Here is an 18,916-nt window from a genome sequence, read left to right on the forward strand (position 1 = left end):
GCGCTATAACGGGGGTTGACGAAAACTTAATTGGTTCTCTGCGATAACTGTACATGCAATAGTAGTGTGGTATTTAGTCAATTGAACTGTCCGGTATTTGATCAATACCTATCAAAGTAGGATATATATCCCTAAATCTAATAAGTTTCTTAAGTTTTCAAGATACTATTGTATATACGTACTTGGCTTATTTTATACGCGCTTCATTCGTCTTTGCTCTGCCGGCTGCGTAGAGATGTTATTTTTAGAACGGGAATCACCCCTCAGCGCGAGATTGTGGACGTGGCTTACTGGGTGACGTCATAAGTTGCCATTTTGTCAACAGTGAGAGTGCATCAGGTAAAACTCATTTGTTGCCATTTCCTGGTTTGTCATTCTCGTTTTTTATTCATCATTTGTTCACGCACAATTTTTTTGCATAGTCGCAGGTATTGTGTCTACAACGTAGCGTTATCCTAATCTCTGGCAAGGTGTATTTATTCAAACATCATCTATTTTGCTTCGTCAACTGTCTTGTTTTCGATCATACGACCAGTCAGATTGGGCTTTCGTATCTCGTCATGCATGGTCGATTCTCTGGTTTGGGGACAGGCGATGTGCCTGGTCTGCGGAACCTGTTTAGACACCAAGACAACATTGTGACTTTCTTTACTTAATATTTTGAGAAAGTATGCATAGTTATTAGGTGGGCGATAGTTAAATCGAGGGGTTTTGAAAGCCCCAACGTCAGGGCGAACGTTTTATGATATTATCATGTCTACAGTCTGGTCTATGAAGCATTACACTAACAAGCGTCAGTTGTCATGGCAGGTACCACTGAATTTCCTTATTGCCAAATACGGAAGACTTTTCTCTCCTATCCCCTCGTCCAAAAGTTGTATGAATTGCCGCTCAATCCTTTTTATCACAGATCTATAGATCTAGGCTAGATACGTTTTTGTGGGGAGAATACGGGCGGAAGTCTCACCCCAAATATTTTCATTTGTAGCCAGCATGTTGTAAGAGTGTGCTTTATACATGCATAAGCTGAATATAGTGCAAAATGTGAAGTAAACAGTTGTATGGATAAGTAGTTAGATTTGTGTCCATGGGTATGGACAACAAGATAATAAATTCTGTGTAGATTCCGAGTTAGAATTGGAGCCCAGGAACCTATGCTGATCGTTAGAAGTGACTTTATTGATCAGGCAGTCAGGCTCGATGTTTGGGTTGATGATGGGTCAAAGTGGATTGTTGCTGTAATGAGTCTACCTTTAGAATACAGTACCACAGATTTTTCACACACTTGACAATACCCTATGACGTAATTAGTAGTATTTTGTTGCCAGTCACACCAGCGAAACAATGCCCTGTGACATCAGTGGTCATCGAGTGGACATAAACTCCTCCCAGTGATCTATTATCTCTACACGCAATGTCATTGAATGCGCCAGCAATGATGAGACTTTTGAATATGAGTTTACTAAACATAGCCTGCGGTGGCAAGTTTTATAGCAAGCTCTAGTTTATGAAACCACTTTTATAAATGGGAACTTATATAAGTATATTATTTTTTCGATTCATAATTTTCTTTATTATACACAGGAATGCAGTTTATTAGGTATATTATATTGGCGCTGAGCACATCTAAATCTCACCGGTGTTTGGGTAGGTTGCCCCGAACTCTATCCTTAGCCCTTGGATCTCCTTTACGATCAATCACCCCTCTACGATCTTCAGGGTTAAGGTACCCGTTTCGGCTCATTCCAAACCACTCGGTATCTTGTAGATTACGGAGTGGGACGAGTGTGCCAAATGGCATCGGGATCACTCGTAAGTGTCCGTAGACCAAATCCACGACGAGACACCATGCCTACCCGAAACCTTCGTAAGTGTTCGTCACCTATTCAACACTTTTTGTTCAGTTCCATAATAATGTAGGCATGACTAGGTAAATTTGGACTTAATTTCACAGTGTGGACATAGCTCTGTCGGTCAGCTGTCGGGCTAACAATCCGAAGGTCACGAGTTCGCATCTTGACGGATTCTCACAAAACCGGTAGCTTGTCTTTGAGACACGTAACCTACGGCAGAGAGCGTCCTCACGAGAAGCTTTGGCACTGTATTCTAAAGGTGCTCCTATTAATGTCAGTCATTGGGTTGTCTGGTCCAGATTCAATTATCATATGGCTGGGTTTACTCCCATAGAGTAGGGATAATAAGTTCATCACTGGACATTGTGGATATCTTAAATATCTTATATTAAATAAATTGCATATAGGTGCAAAGTTTTTGATTATTTGTAGATCAGGATAGACACAATTTTATGGATAACAACTTCTTTAAACAACTTTACAGTATTAAAGAAGTTGTTATCCATAAAATTGTGTCTATCTTGTCACCCGTCAACTTCTAAGTAATGCCTATCAAACAATTTATTTGTAGATCTCTGTATGACAACATCAAGGCTTGCAGGGATTTATCTAGACCTGCTCAGAGGTCGATATTTGATCCCAAGTCTGCAGGAAGTGTCATTAACAATTCCCAATGTGGAACTAAACATTTCCCATTTCATGTTACAATGAAAATGTAACTAATAACTAATCTTATGACTTTGTATACGTAACCTGTATTTATTTATAGCAAGACCAATAACAAGGGGAACAGGTTTTAATGCTTTGTTCTATGTTATTGCATTACATTCAATCTCATAATTTCTCTGAATTTAAGAAATTATGGACTTTAATCATCCCAATTTGAACAAAATAATTACTTTCCCAATTTGCCTGCCACGGGCACTTCCCTGGGTTTGTGTAAAATATTGTCATACCAACAGCGATAGTTTATGTTTGAATACAGGATTAATGCAAGGGCACATTATATCACCTCTGTTATTTTTGTTTTTTATATGAGGATCTTGAATCATAGTTACAAAAGGATGAGTGTCAAAGCAATATCTATAAATGAGTTATTATTAATGTTATTGCTATTTGAAGATGATATGGTTGTATTTAGTGATCCTGCAAATGACAGCACTCTATAAGCTAGCAGAGTATTCTGATAAATGGGGTCTTTGAGTAAATATGGTAATAGGTTTTATTTAAAAAGTCAAATAATACAGTAAAATATATTTGTATTTATATATCTGAATATACAGAGGTTATTCTCAGCCAATGGCAATTTTGGAATTACACTTCTTAATTTATCTGAGGAGGCCCTGGAAGCATGTAATGTACTTTTGAAGGAGGTACGAAGGCACAATTTAATTATAAGAACATCTTCAGATTTTGTCCATACTTGTGTAGCACAACAAATTACGATAGCGAGCTTTGGGTGTGGCTTATTTCAGAATATTTTAGTACTTATAACCTATGAAATGTACATTTTGTTTAATGCACTAATGACATATTATATGACATCTTAATATTTATGAAATTAAATGTGGCAAATCATGTTTTAGAATGTGGCTTAAAGTGTGAATGAATCAATGTTTTATAATTATATGTTTTGCTGTCACCAACTGTTGGGCCAAGCCAGTCTAATATAGCTAACAGCTAGGGGATTATCTGTGCAATCAGCCATATAGTTTGTTGTTTCAAGCTGTCTGACTGATGGAACATCTGGCTAATGGGAGGAGGAGTAGTACAGAGCAAGCGTAAATGAGTATATTATCTCCACCGTACATATGTTTGAACTCTGTAAAACATTCGACAAAGACACACGTTACGAGTTACAACATTTTCCATTAGCAATGGCTTTACGTACGTGTACGCTTCACTCAGTCATCGAGGGTTATGATGATATCATTTATGCAAGTTCTTTTAGATTGAAATGGAGAATTGATAAATATAGAATACTAAACGAGCTCCTGTGTAATACCAATTTTATGAATGTGTGAATAGTTCTGCATGTTCTGGTATCTGACGAGCAAAAGCGAGTCGGATACCACATCTATTCACAAGTTTCATAAAATTGGTTTTACACGGGTGCGAGTTTAGTATTTTATTTATTCCTTGTCATTTATAACATTTTAGAATTATGCTGTTGAGTGTGAATAGGCTGACACCCATACGATCCAGGGCATAATCTAATTGAGTTTAACAGAATAATACTTCAAACACGTCAAAAGTTGAAACGTATTTTAATACCATACAACGGTTCACCTTTAGAATTCAAGCGTCCGTTCCACAAAATTATCGTGGCGCTAAGGTTATCGCAACTCATATACTTTTACTTAGACTAACGACTGTCGTTGCGCTACATACGATCGCCTTGTGGAACGGGGCCTTGCACCTCAAAGTTTTCAATCACGTCGCAATATCCGATGACGTTATTTGTGATCCATCGGCGAAACAATGCCATGTGACGTCAGCCTAGCAACAAGGTTGCTGGGGTCATAGTGTGTGCATAAGCTCCTCTCAGAGATTTATCATCTCCACACGCAATGTCGTTGAATAAGCTAAGGGATGTTGAGAGCTTTCAATATTTGTTCGTGAAACGTGTTCCGGGAGTACATAAGCACGCGTTTTGGTATTACACAATGTGTAATACAGCTGTATGTTTATTAAACAGGTGATCTCTTCACGGCAAGTTATATAGAAGAAATATTTCTTTGTAACTTACCTTCAGACAAGTTTGTATCACTTGTTGAAAAAGCAGTTGATGCCGTATTCACAAATATTGATGAAAGTATCAAGTTTATTAGAGAGGCACTCTCCTATGCAGGTGACGAAATGAAGAAAGTAGTTCATATGGATAAGAAAACACAACAATGGTTTGATTGGGAATTTCAGTAACTAAAAAAAGAGAGATGTACATGCCTCAACAAATTCAGAAGAGATAAAGATTTGCAGTCGTTAAGGGAATATACAAGAATTAAAAATCTTTACAAAACCACGTGCAGGAAAAAGAAGCTTATATTTCTTGAAATGAAAAAACGATAGTTGGAAGATAACATTAAGATGTCGAAAGAATTTTGGACAACCCTCGGAAAGCTAAATCCACATTATGAGTTCAAATATAATATTGAAATTGATAAATGGTATGATTATTTCAAAAATATGTTTAGTGGTAATGGTGTTAGGGATGATACCTACTTTGAATTATCAGATCAGGAAACATGTGACATTGAGATAACTGCTATAATGCTTGACTCGCCAATTACAAGAGAGGAAATTCAAATAGCTATCTACAATTTGAAAAACAGCAACAGTTCCGGCATAGATGGTTTAATTCCAGAGTTTTTTTAAATATTCTGTCTTTAGTCTACTCCCATACCTTGAATTACTGTTTAATGTGATTTTAGAAACATCTTATTTCCCAAAAGAGTGGACTAAAGGTGTGATCATTCCACTACATAAATCAGGATTATGTATTAATACAAACAATTATCAAGGAATTACCCTTCTGAGAGTTTTTAGCAAACTATTTGTTTCTATTATCTTTTGGTCAGATTCATTAGATAAAATTTTGGAAGAAGAAGCTGGTTTTAGACAAGGGTACTCAACCATGGATAATATTTTCAAACGTAATGCAATTATTCACAAATTCATGCAGAGAAAAGGTGGAAAATCTATAAAAAAAATTGTAGAATTCAAAAAGGTGTTTGATTCTGTAAACAGAAAGGTAATGTGGTCATTGTTTCTTTCAAATGGTGTAACAAAATGGGTAAATTATTATGCAATATTTATCAAAATGTAAAGTCATGTGTTAAAAATCGGGGAATATATTCTGATGTCTTCACATGTAACATTGGTGTACGCCAAGGCTGTATTCTTAGCCCCTCCCATTTCTGTTTTTTCATCAATGAACTGGCTGCACAAATTAAGGATAATTGTACTGATGGTATACAGGTGCATCCAGATGTTGTCAAGATATTTCTGTTGCTTTTTTATATAGTTCTGTTCTCTTGTACGATGAAAGGTTTACAGAATTTGATAGATCAACTGGAGCTGTTCTGTTCTAATTGAAAACTCCAAGCGAACACTGAGAAAACGAAAGTGTTAGTTTTTTTAAAAGGGAAATAAACTATCAAGTAGGGAAAAATGGTTCTTCAACTTATAACCATTACAAATTGTCACGTCTTATAAATATCAAGGGGTAAGCTTCACAGGCAGATTATCGTGGAATTACCACACCAGTAATGCAACAATGCAGGCAAAAAAGATACTAATGGGAATCTTCCATAATTTAAAAACTTGCACTGATCTTTCACATAAAACCTTTTTTTAAATATTTGATTAAACAAAATACTCCAATTCTTTTATATGGAGCAGAGGCCTGGGGTCATACTGAATACAGAACTATTGAACTGGTCCATCTATATGCTTGTAAACGATTCCTTGGCGTAAAAAACTGTACATTGAGTGTTATGGTTTATGGTGACTGTGGACGTGTACCACTTTACATATTTCAAAATATTAGAATTCTCAAGTATTGGTTCAAGATTCTTAAAATGCCTATTGATAGATTGCCTAGAAAATGTTATAATATGATGTTATTGTATGAAAAACATGGAATCCGCTATTGGGTATATGATGTAAAGTCGTTGTTAAATGAATGCAGCTATGGGTATGTTTGGCATAATCAATGTGTACCTAACAATCCAGATTCGTTTTTAGTATCTATATGCCAAAGACTTAAGGATATGTACTTACAAAAATAGTCATCCCATGCTTTAAGTTCAGGAAAATGCAATTACATGTATTACAAGCTTTTTAAGACAACTATTTCCCCAGAATACTATTTATTTGATATCAGTTTTAAAAGGTTTAGAATAAGTTTAGCACAATTTAGATGCAGCTCTAATAGACTTAGGATCAAAGTAGGCAGACATAGAAACATAGCCAGAGAATTGAGAATATGTGAGCAATGTGGTTTAAATGTGATTGAAGATGAGTTCCATTTTGTGTTAGTTTGTCCAAAATACGACCACCTAAGAAGAAAATATATTGATCTGCCTTTTTATGGACATCCAACTCAACAAAAATTAATATCGATCATGTCAACAACTGATAAAGATACTCTAAAAAAATCTATCAATGTTCATTTATGATGCTGTGTTAATTAGAATATGACCTGTTAAACGGATCTGTAACCACTCCCGAAAACAGAATTGTACTTTCAGCACGTTCAGTATGGAATAAAACTTATCCTATCCTATCCTGATGGGAGGACACCTATAGTTGCAGCATTGATGAGTGTGTTGTTTTAAATAACTGTATACCCACAGTCCATGACAGTGGGTAAATTGCAGGCTCTAAACTTTAAGCTCGGCTCAGTTTATGACAACTGAACTAATATTCTTTTACAGCAGTAAACAGACAAGATGATGGAAGAATCATCTGACGAGCAGCCAGAGATTATCTCCCATGAGGAAGCACAGCTAGCAGAGAAAGAGGCTGCCCAGACAGGTAACAAGACTTCCCTGTATTCAATTGAGGCGAATAATAACTGGTTTCTTTAATTCGTGATATTTTTGTGGGTGAATAAACTCTGGCCTTGGACTTTATCCTTTGAAAATCTGGCTGTGTAGTTCCGTTTCCAATTTGAACAAGTCAAAATTGAATAGTCACCACTAAACTGGTATATTCTGTCATATTTAGAAGCTTTTATTTGGTCAATAATTAAATTGTGACACATTAATGCTTCATTGGTTATAATGCCCTGAATCTGCTATTGTCTCCGGTATGTGTGATTAGCATGATTAGGTTTTGAATATTTATAAAGACAAACATTTTATAACGTTGCCATTCAAGCATTATCTGATTAAGCTGAGCTTTGTGTTTTAGTAACTTTAGATATGTCTGGTAAATAATTTGTTTAACTGCTTTGATTGTTTTGTTGATCCAGCTGCTGCTACCCCCCAGAAAACTGGAGTGGGACCAAGCAATGTGGCAGCACCCTCCCCCCTCCCATCATTCCTTGCCACCTCTTCTCCGACTCCCACGTCTGGATCTACGCAGGTGGGTGCTTCATGTCACAAAACACCCAGTGGCGATTCCAGGATAGAGTCTGCCACCTTAATGCATGTCATAAGAAGCCATCAAATGGATCGGGTGATCAGGCTTGGTGACTTAGTTATTATGTCATCGTGTTGCTCACAGTATTAATCACTGGATTGTCTGGACCAGATTCGGTTATTTACAAGCCACAGTCATATAGCTGGAATAGTGCTGAGTGTGGTGTTAAACAACAAGCAATTAAATATACCTCAAACAAATATTTAGAAACAAATCGTATATCTACAAACCAACAAAGATGCAAAACCTTACAAAGGATTTTTTGTGTATTTTTCTTTCAGTTATATTGACCATGTTTACACAGCCACAAGTTGGACTTGTATTCACATGATGAACACTGTGTCAGTACTTATTTATCACCAGTATTGATATGGTATTAATTTTAATGAACTTATTTTCCAAGTTTTGATTGATTTATATCATGTATAGTATCTCCAGAAACTGTGACTAGATGAGGGGAAACATGATACCTGACAGGTTAGAGTTACAGCACCCTGTACTTTAGTGACATTTGTCAGGATCAAGATGCACCCCTGAAACCTGGGTATGTGTGGTGTATGTAAAGCCAGTACTCCTAGTTATTATTCTTACTGACAATGTTGGAGTGCTACAGGTATTAACATGTTGAAGCATTTGTTAAAAGAAGGGATGAGGGTCCAAATTTACTTACTGTGCATCCGACACCCTTTCACCTGACCCTACCTGGATACTCGCTGCAGGTCTCAAGAGTTAGATACAAAATGTCTGCTTGGGAATTGTTTTACCGCAGCCCTGGCAAAAAGTATTCAGTTACACATATTACATGATATGGTCATGCATACACTGAAGCTGTATCTTTATTGAAGGATATAAAAGTCAGAAGGAATGTGTGAATAGTCATAAAGAAATGCGAATATTATTGACGTGTAGTGTTACCATGGAGTTAAAGGGAATGTTTGTCAATAAAGAACAGCATTACCCGTCCCAGCCCTAGAAGGCATGTTGCGCAACTAGTTCTGTTTTTGTGTTTGTAGTTAATGTTGGAACTGAAACAAGCTTGTCATGTTTTGGGTGTTCGTTGTACATGCTGTGTCTTGGCCTAACTTATTTAAAAACATAGGAGTCAGGACTGATCAATGGGGCTGCAACGAATACACTATGAGGCGAATATGATTCGTATCACGAATATAGGGTAATGAATACGAATAATAATTCACGATTACAATAACAAGTCAGCAATTTATGTATTATTTGTTATATTCAGTGAAACATTAACAACATAAATTATTTGACATGGTTTGTTAATTATTAATATAATATACATTTATATACTGCACTTATCCAGGTACTAGTATCTGCTCAAATGTGACAATGACCAGTGACCACAATACTGTTAAATTAAAAATTATGAGAGTGTTGTCTTTGAAGAAATCTAAGCATATGATATGTTCTTATGGATATATTTAGGTACAGGGTATGTAAATGCACATACTTGTGTATTCATAAATATTCGATTCTAGTGATAACGAATTCAATTCATGAATGGATATTGTTTGATTCACCGAATACATGAGTGAGGTATCGAGTATGGTTTTACGCCGCTTTTAGCAATATTCCAGCAATATCACGGCGGGGGACACCAGAAATGGGCTTCACACATTGTACCTATGTCGGGAATCGAACCAGGGTCTTCGGCGTGACGAGCGAACGCTTTAACCACTAGGCTACCCGACTGCCCCTACTGATCACAGAAGTGGAGAAAAAGCCTCCATGTTACTGAAGAATAGATGCTTTGCATTTAAAGTTAATGTTTGTCATTTATGTTATTTTTTCACAGGTTAAAGCAAGTCCATCCCCAGTGCCACAGAAGTAAGTAGTTTTGAAACACAATAATGCATTCTATATCTAGCAGGAAAAGCATATAAAGCTATCATTTTCTTCTTCTTTTTCTGTCCTTCGTTTGTGACTTCTCATGTGTAAGGTTAGTGTTCATACATTAGGCTATGCATACATGCTTAAAATTCATTTCACAATATCTGTCATACTGATAATTTTTGTTGGTTAGGATTTCTTTTGTTGAGAGATAAATTTACTGAGTGATCGTAATAATGTCTTCAAGATATTTTTAAATCCTTGTTGAAAATCTCTCTCATTTATTATTGAAACATGGATGTAATATGCAGCAACAACCAATACCGGACGTGTTCATTTCAGACAGGTGTCCTCAATTACCACTCCCAGTGTCAAGGGACCAATAATCTCAGCAGCAGTTGCCTCCCCTGCTCCAGGAGGAACCACTGCCCCGGGTAAGTGCACCAGTGAACAGTGAGTGCACTGTGACTATGTATGGGTGAGTCTTTGTGCCGTTTACCAGTATTCTGCTGCTCTGTCAAGCTGACAACACTGAGAACTGGGGCGCATTGCAAGCCAAAATCACGTAGAATAAGCAAATAATCGCCCATCAGGCTGTTCTCCAACAGACTGAAGCGCATGCTTCCAAAATGGTGGCGTGACTACCGCTTGGTTGCCTTGCCCAAATGAAGAGGGTAATAGAAGAGGCTAGATGACAAGCTGATGAATATATGACTATTGTTGAAGCAGACTGGGGATGCTGGAATGTCAGCTGCCTTTGTCCATTTCCCAGTTGATCCAGTCAAAAAATTTCAAACTGTCAAACTCAAATTTCCATCATCCGCCATCTTGGTTTGAGAACAGTTGGTGCGATTACAAGCGTCCAAAAGTCAGCACCCCATTGTAAGGCAAATAACTGTACAGTGCTTGCAAGCGATTGGCTTTTTGAAACACACCCCTGGCTTCTGACAGGACATTTATACCTGGGTTTCCTATGTGACAAGGAATGGCAGTGCTTCTTGAGTGTTACATGAAGCAATACAATACGTTGAATAATACTGTCATATTTTCACTTTGTTCACAGTACAGTAGAACTCAGACTCCATTAATATTAACTATTGTTGAAGATTAAGTGTCATTGTCAAGGAAGACTTCCTAAAAAAGGGAGATAGTTCTATGGATATACAACTTCTTTATTACAATGTGTGCAATGTTTCGGTGCAGATACTATCCTTTATCAAGCAAGTGATGTGTTTTTATATACACTGAAATATCACACTCATTGTAATAAAGATGTATATCCCAGAACTCCAGATAACTTTTTAAGCAATTGAGTTTTTACTCAAAGGTCTTTAAATTGTTACATTTTTCATTGGGTAACCAATATTTGTCCACTCATCTATTCATCACCCTATTGGGTTTTGCCCAAAATGAGTAAGCATTTTGAGATTTGAAAAAAATGAAATAGTATGTTAGATGTATATAAGTTCTAAATATAGGCTTGGCTTGGAAAGTAAATCAGCTCATAACTGTGTTTTTTAAATTTGCCACGTTGTACGCATGCTGAAAAAGCTTCATTGGCTTTTTACGCGAGCTGTTTTTAAACAATTGAGTTTTCCATTTAATGCATGCATTTCTGTATGCAAGGCAATTGAAAGTAATTGGGTTTTGAATAGTTTTGGGGGGGTATTTTACGCAAATACACAGCTTATCTCCCTTGTTTACAATACCAACTTCTAAGTGCCACTTAAATGAGAAGACTTCTTAGCATACTGATTGGCACTTCAGGATGTATTTTTATTTTCCATAAAAAGAGTGTTAAATGCTTACTTTTCTGTATCCCCATTCAAAGAAACATGCTATAAAATGCTGTCTTTTAATTTGTATTCTATAAAAAATATCTTGAGAAAAATTCATGTGGCATAATCACATTAAATGATAATGATAGTTTACAACTATGTCAATAAGCTACATGAAATATTGTATTCGAAATGTTTTGTCCACATATGGATAAGTATTACTTTATGAGAAAACATAAGCAATCGTATATATAAGTGTGCAGATTCTTTAGCAAATGGATAATACACATCCCTAATTAGATATTTCTCTGATTTCTAATGTGTAGCACTCTCCATTGAGGTTATCATATTCTGTAAAGAAGCCACACTACCAGCTTACAATGCGGTGGATTCAGTTGATGGAACATGGTGATGCCACTCCTATTCACTTTTGCGCATATGATAATATGGGAATTATTTCATTTTTTGTTTGATAAATAATACCACTTGTTTGATGATATAAATTTTGTTCTAATTCTCTATGATTCTTGAATGCACTGTTTCATACCGGTAATAATTTATCTTAAGATATGTAGGGGCAGTGGGTAGCCTATTGGTTAAGTGCTCGCTCTTCACGCCAAAGGCCTAGGTTCAATTCCAGACATAGGTACCATGTGTGAGCCCTATTTCCAGTGTCCCCCCCACCCCCTCCCACCACCACCACTGTGATAATGCTCAAATATTGCTTAAGGTGACGTAAAGCTGTCTCATTTGCTTAAAATGTGGTCTGCCAACACACGCCAGCTGGAATTGTGCAGTGAACATGACAGCATACCAGCCAACGTCCTCAATACCACTATGTGATCAAGGTGTATGATTTGTTCCAGGACATATGGAGACCCCGTACGAGGCTAGTTCATCTATCCCAGTGAGTGATGACTCCCCTGGACCCATGCCCCAGTCTGGGGGAGGCTTGTTCAGCTGGATCTCCGGCAACAGTCTCGTGTCAAAGGTCATGGAAAAGACTAAGGTGATTGTTAGTTTCAAGTGTCCACTTCTTACCAAAGCCTCTGTCTTAATTTTTTATTTATTATTGACCAACAATATTTTTACAGGTATGTATTCATTTTTCATCCTGGTCGCCTCCAACCTAAAAAATTAACATGTTAGAGTTCAGAAATTGGCACTTGTCCTGTAGTCCTTGCAATACTGCCCAATAGTTAATGTATCATAAGGACTAGTAGAAATTTACCATTTATAAGGGTTTTGCTAGATGTAATCATTAAATGACTAGTGGACTAGTTTCTACAATTAGAGTTATGTCCCTTTGAAAAGAAAATGTCCTGCCTTTACATGAAAAATGTTGAGAAGCTGGCTTGTCACTTAGTGAAGTCATCTGAACAATGTATTTATTTGTTTCAGAACTCTATGGAATCTGTGATCACCACACTAGATCCTGGCATGAAGGAAATTATACGTAGGTCCCAGCAAACGGAGGATTGCACCCTACATGACTGTTATATGTCCCTCACCAAACAGATTTACTGAAAACAATGTGTTAAACATGTTAAAGGTTTAATGTAGATTTGTAGTGGAGGGTCACATATACATTATTCATACATAGATTCCAGCTTTCATGGAAGCAATGAAAATGCAGACACTTCTCAATGATCATGGTGAACAGAACAATTTGAAAATATTTATATTGTAGCTATGCCCTAATAGCCTGTTAAAATGTTGTTGACAATACCAGTTATGACCATCTTGTTTTTTGTGGCTTATTTGTAGTTATGATTTGTTAGGTGGCCCAGTCATCTAAGGTGCCGCAATTCCCTGTGCAGAGTTGCGCCCCTTGGGCACACCAGAAACCTGTGATCATGGGTATGAATCCCGTTTCACCCCGATCATGTTTCTAGATATGTCAGCACCATACGTGTGCTCATGAGTTTCACCAATGTGGTAAACGTTAAAGACCTGCATCTCTTCGCGCTTTCCTCCCTCATTAGACTGACACGCCGTGATATAACTGGAATACTGTTCAAAGTGGCATTAAATGTAACTCACTCACTGTAAATCAGTATTCATTTACATGCATTTGGTGTCAGCTGATTGAATAGGGTCTTACACTGAATACAAGGATCCTCAGGGGTGTGCATGCATCTCCTCTTTATGCATTCATCATTAATATAGGTAAAGCATGGTGTATGAATAGTGGAAATGAATTATGAACACTTGCACTGTGATAAAGCTAGGTGCCTAACAGGATCGGGTGGTCAGGCTTGCTGACTTGGTTGATGCACGTCATCGTATCCCAATTGCATGGATAGATGCTCATAATATCAATCCTGGATTGTCCAGTCCAGACTTGATTATTTACAGACCGCTGTCATATAGCTGGAATATTGCTGATTGTGGCATCAATTATAAACAACAAACAAACAAACAAACAAACAAACTTTGTTTCTGTTCTGCAGGGTCTGGTGGCGACATCAACATTGTGGTCACATCCACAAAGGAGTCGAAGCTTGGGGCAGTTAGAGAAGCTTTTCAACAAGTGTTTGGTCGAGCAACAATTACGGGCATGGTGAGATATTTTGCAGGGTCTGAATTAATAGTTCAGATGTTCAGTAATAGTTTCAATGACCAGAAGTCAATAGCATTGACATCATCAATGCAGTTGTTACAAAGGTCAGTGAAACCAATTTGTTATGGATACGAAACTGAAACCGTAGTTTTGTCATTTCTGTGTTATATTTGTATCAGCCTACCCATGGTGATCCCTAGTACACCCTTTGTATAAATAAGTTGACCAAACTGATGATAGGGTGGTAGCAATGTATCACATGGCTGATTATGTGTCTTGCACCCCGAAAGCATGCATTGTTGTTTGCATCTTCCCGAGGCAAGAGAGTTCATTGACTTTATAAGTCCAGTTTCCATCCTTGCTGATCAAGGCTGGAATTACTGGTCTCGATCGTAGTGCCACCCGTGGCTATAACCAGTTATGTCCCTTCTAAGCCTCTCCTATGGACCAATCAGATTCCACCTCTCGTATCACTTGCGTTTGCTTATCAGAAAATGGTGGTGCCCTGTCAGGACGATCTGATCGATAATCAAGATCTATATTGTGATAAAACGGGTCTTACATTGCAAAATGCATCAAATCACATGAGCACCTCGATTAAAAACATGAAAAGATTTGGAAAATATCTGTTGACAACGAGTTGCGGTGCACATGCTTTGCAAATCCTGCAATCGATCGAAATCTGCACAACAGTTTACGAACCAGATTTTGATTTGGTGCGCGATTTTGATTGGACTATGCATAGACTCGTTAGTCCAGCCAATATGTAACTCCATAATACCAGCCTAGTTCGGCAAGGGTGGAAACTGGACTTTCATAGTCAGTTAATTCTCTTGCCTCGGGAAGATGTGCTGTTTGTTATCTTTGTTGCTACTGGATTTGATTATTTTCAGAGTGCTTTGATACACTGTGTTGTTTGTATAGGAGAGCCAGGCTACAACAGCTGCCCAGCCTGTGGGATGTACAGCCGGGCTGAAGGGAGCAGAAGAGCGCATCCAGAATCTCCGCCAGAAGAGTTCCCTGTCCGGTGACCAGCCCATCGTCTCTGTGGAGGGATTCATCATGGAACTTCTCCCTGACAGGTACTAGCACTCTTTGTTACACAATCCGTTTAAATACAATCTTGTCGACCTTTTCTACATGGAGTATTCTAGCTTTTGAATCTAGCTGAACGTTTCAACTGTGTATTTATTATATACAGTTAAGAAATATATCTAGGCATCATTTGATTTGCATTGGATGATGGTTAGGCACCAATATGTTGTGGTTAGGGACGGGTTATTTATTCAAGGGTAATGTTGGTACCGGGGTCATAAAAAAAATATGACAGTCTCTAGTGGAGGGTCATAAAAAGTAATACACATATATGAGGGAGGTCATGAATAAAATATGCAAGGACATGGGCAGGGTCATCCAAAAATATGACAAGCAGGGAGGGGTCATTATTTTCAGTACATAAGTGTGTCAAGAATCTGACCCACCCTTGTTATAAATGACTGGTCCCTTAGGTTACATGGGTTGAAGCCCGAGTGAATGTTATATCATTCAGTGAACATTTGAGCATTGTTATCACGATTATAAGGAGGCTATTGTTATTTTCTGTTTTCTCCCACAGGTGGTACGAGATGAGTTGCTTGGTTCTCCAAGACCCCAGCCACAGAATTGACCTGCAGACCTTCTCCCAGCCAACTCCCATCCCAGCTGAATTCGTCCTCTCTGCCCAAGATCAGACCCCGTCCACCTACCCCCTCCGCTGGTCAGGACTTGCTGTCACCATCGGCCAGGTGATCGAGACGGCCCAGCCACACATCGGTCATACAGACTGGCAGAGTGTTCTGGTGGGGGTGAGCCGGAGAGAAGCCCTGCTGTTGGCGGCCCGGGGGCTGGCCTACATGTACCAGCAGCGGTTGCCCACCTCCTTCATCTCATGACCTGCCCATCACTGGCGGAGGTCTACGACACACCGAATCTATCGTGCATTTTCCTGAGCGTGAATCTGTTGAGGGGGGTGATAATTTCTTGTGGACATCGCTGATCTTACTTTGTAATGCTGTTGTGTGAAGGGCGTGAACAGCATGATTTTTTTAATCAGTGGACATGACAATTTATATTTTATATAAAATGTAACACTTTAACGTGGCTACTTGCACACAGCCATTTCCATAATTCTAGGGCTCCCCAGTAACCAATGTCTTTCTTTTTTTTGGATGACTAGGATTTGATGATACATGTATGTAACCATGGTAGGTGCCATGCTAAGTGGTTTGCCAGCCCACAACAAGGGTGGCTGGTGTAGAATTCTTAAATAACAATAGATCCTCTAGTACGCTTGTATAGACAAATGTAAATACGCTCGATCATTGATTGTGATGTTGGATGTGTTGGTTACATCACAAATGCCAAATATAACATGCATAGTTGTCTTTGAGACATGAAGTCAAACATGTATTCACAAATGTGATACCAAATTGACTGTGAAACATTGCAACAGTGATGAAACTAATTTGATTGGTTTACTCTTCAGTATTTCCATGGTTCTGTACTCATTTACTGGTAGTATATTCTTAGTGTTAGGGATGTATCATTAATGGGAGTACCACAATACAATGCTCATATTACAAAGTGGTATAAATACAAGGCGATACATGTTTATAAAATGGGATGCTTACATGGTATGCAAATGCATTGAAACATTATTCAACAGGTATCAAGACATTGTCAGGTCATATGACACTAGTTTCCTGAATTGATTTGAGTGTGTTTCAGTCTGCAAGTTCAACCTCCAGCCATCCTGTCCAAAGGCCCATCTAGTAAAATTCTGTTCGGTTTAGTCAGTTCAGCTAATAATAGTCCCTATGATAACACTGAAATCGACTGAAAATGATGCTTAGGACAAGTTTGGGCTGATAGACTGAAAACCTTTTGGGCACAGACTGTGTGTCTTCATTCCTGTAATGATGTTAATTTTCATGCTTTGTATCGTGTATCTCAATTTTGAGATTTGTATGTTTTTGTTCCAGCCCGCTTGGTGTAGGTTGAACGTGTTGTCTTGCTCGGCATAATTACGCCACCTTTAATGCAACACAAATAATTGTGCAGAGTTGTGTCCCTTAGCAGCAGTGATTCACTGGCCCTGGCTTCGAGACCAAGGTTCACCCTGGTCATAATTCTGTCTGTGAACACCTTTCCCTTGCTTGTGGGTTTACCAAAGTGGTAAATGCCTCTTACTTGTGTAAATTTGTTTTTTTCCTCTTACAACAAGCAGCCACACAGTGATATAACTGAACTCACTCACTCATTAGCATAAACTGGAGAGCACCTTCACATCTGAAGGTGTGCCTAAAGCTGTCAACTTCATGCTATCTTTTCTTGCATAATATCTATATTGTATTGATTATTAACATTAACTAGTGGTTACAGTCTTTGTTACTATGTTCATTAAATACTGCAAGTCTTTTTGTCCATTGACAACCTGGGTGGAGACTAGCACAGTGTGTACTTGATTCCCAGTCGTGCTCCACATCCCTAGGGTTTGAATTCAGACCTATGGATAGCTTTAATTCAATACATAAAGTAAGTGTGATTATTCTCACACCAAGAAACAAAACAGCTCCCATGCAAATGTACTTAACAGGGAGTTATTGTGTGCCACCTCTGGCTGTGCCTGTAAACACAGCAGACACTTTTTATGTATTTTTATATATCTCTTTCAGTCCTTTTCTTTGTCGGATTGTTCACTCTGAACTGAAGGTTCCCAACTATTTTCCAGTCATTTATTGCTGTATGGCTGAGCCTTTTGCTTCCTTTTAGTTTGGAGGTAGGTGGCGTAGCCGAGTGGTTAAAGCTTTCACTTGCCACATCAAAGGCCCGGGTTTGATTCCCGATATAGGTACAATGTGTTAAGCCCTTGTCTGGTGTCCCTAGTTGTGATATTGCTAAAATATTGTTAAAAGCTCCCGTAACTCCATTCTCACTCAGGGGTACTGGTGGCCCAGTCGTCTAAGGCGCAGCGATTCGCTGTGAAGAGTTGCGTCCCCTGGATGCGCCAGAAACCTATGATTGTGGGTTGGAATCCCGGTTCACCCTGATTATGTTTCTAGGTTTGTCAGCACCATACCTGTGCTCGTTGGTTTCACCAAAGTGGTAAACGTCTGAGACCTGCATCATTTCGGGCTTTCCTCCCACATTAAGCTGACACGCCGTGATATAAATGGAATAATGTTAAAAGCGGCGTTAAACCCAACTCACTCACTCACACACCATTCTCACTCATTACCTACACCACGGTCTTGTCTTGGGTTTACCCGATCCAATATGAACAATCTGTAGAAAATGTTGCAGATAATAGCTGGTCTTCTACTTAAATTAGATGTAAAACATGTTTCTGATACTTGTCGACCCCTGCTGTCCGTGGGTACGTTCCATGGGAGAATAGGTTCCAAGCACACAATGTTAGTCTACGTGACGTGGTTACCTTGCAAGTCCTGGCTGATTGCTGTCATACCCTGATGGCGTGGATGGTTTATGGAGGTATGAACAATTATGATGATGAATCTTTGGGGTGATATTTTTATGTAATTGTGTGCTCTGTCTTGACAATGAAAAAATATCCCAAATAATATTCATGATCCCTTATTTGTTTTGTTTGGTATGTTAATGTTAAAAACCAGTGTGCAGTGTGTAAATCCACGCAAAGTGTGGACAACGGTTTTTATCTACATAAA

General features: G+C 38.3%; 1 protein-coding gene across 2 annotated transcripts; it reads left to right on the forward strand.

The window, feature by feature from the left end:
• Positions 1-278: 278 nt before the first annotated feature.
• On the forward strand, positions 279-18,299 carry LOC124143758 (protein PRRC1-A-like). Of its 2 annotated transcripts, none has more exons than XM_046512830.2 (10): positions 279-339; positions 7,292-7,391; positions 7,831-7,943; positions 9,817-9,848; positions 10,194-10,285; positions 12,496-12,638; positions 13,031-13,085; positions 14,083-14,192; positions 15,117-15,274; positions 15,808-18,299. In XM_046512830.2, the coding sequence occupies exons 2-10, from the start codon at positions 7,307-7,309 to the stop codon at positions 16,121-16,123; spliced, it is 1,104 nt and encodes a 367-aa protein (XP_046368786.2). In that variant the 5' UTR covers positions 279-339; positions 7,292-7,306; the 3' UTR covers positions 16,124-18,299. The 2 variants fall into 2 exon arrangements, with proteins under 2 accessions (XP_046368786.2, XP_046368787.2); XM_046512831.2 differs by lacking the exon at positions 279-339 and adding an exon at positions 789-810.
• The last annotated feature ends 617 nt before the right edge of the window (positions 18,300-18,916 follow it).

Source organism: Haliotis rufescens, unplaced genomic scaffold (assembly GCF_023055435.1).
Source record: "Haliotis rufescens isolate VD_foot unplaced genomic scaffold, xgHalRufe1.0.p SCAF_1, whole genome shotgun sequence".
NCBI lineage: Eukaryota > Metazoa > Mollusca > Gastropoda > Lepetellida > Haliotidae > Haliotis > Haliotis rufescens.

Excerpts from the sequence above, each read along its gene's own strand:
- LOC124143758 (XM_046512830.2), top strand. The coding sequence starts at position 7,307 with ATGATGGAAGAATCATCTGACGAGCAGCCAGAGATTATCTCCCATGAG. Across the intron at positions 10,286-12,495 it reads AGGAGGAACCACTGCCCCGG|GACATATGGAGACCCCGTAC; the intron begins GTAAGTGCACCA and ends GATTTGTTCCAG. Across the intron at positions 15,275-15,807 it reads ATGGAACTTCTCCCTGACAG|GTGGTACGAGATGAGTTGCT; the intron begins GTACTAGCACTC and ends TTTCTCCCACAG.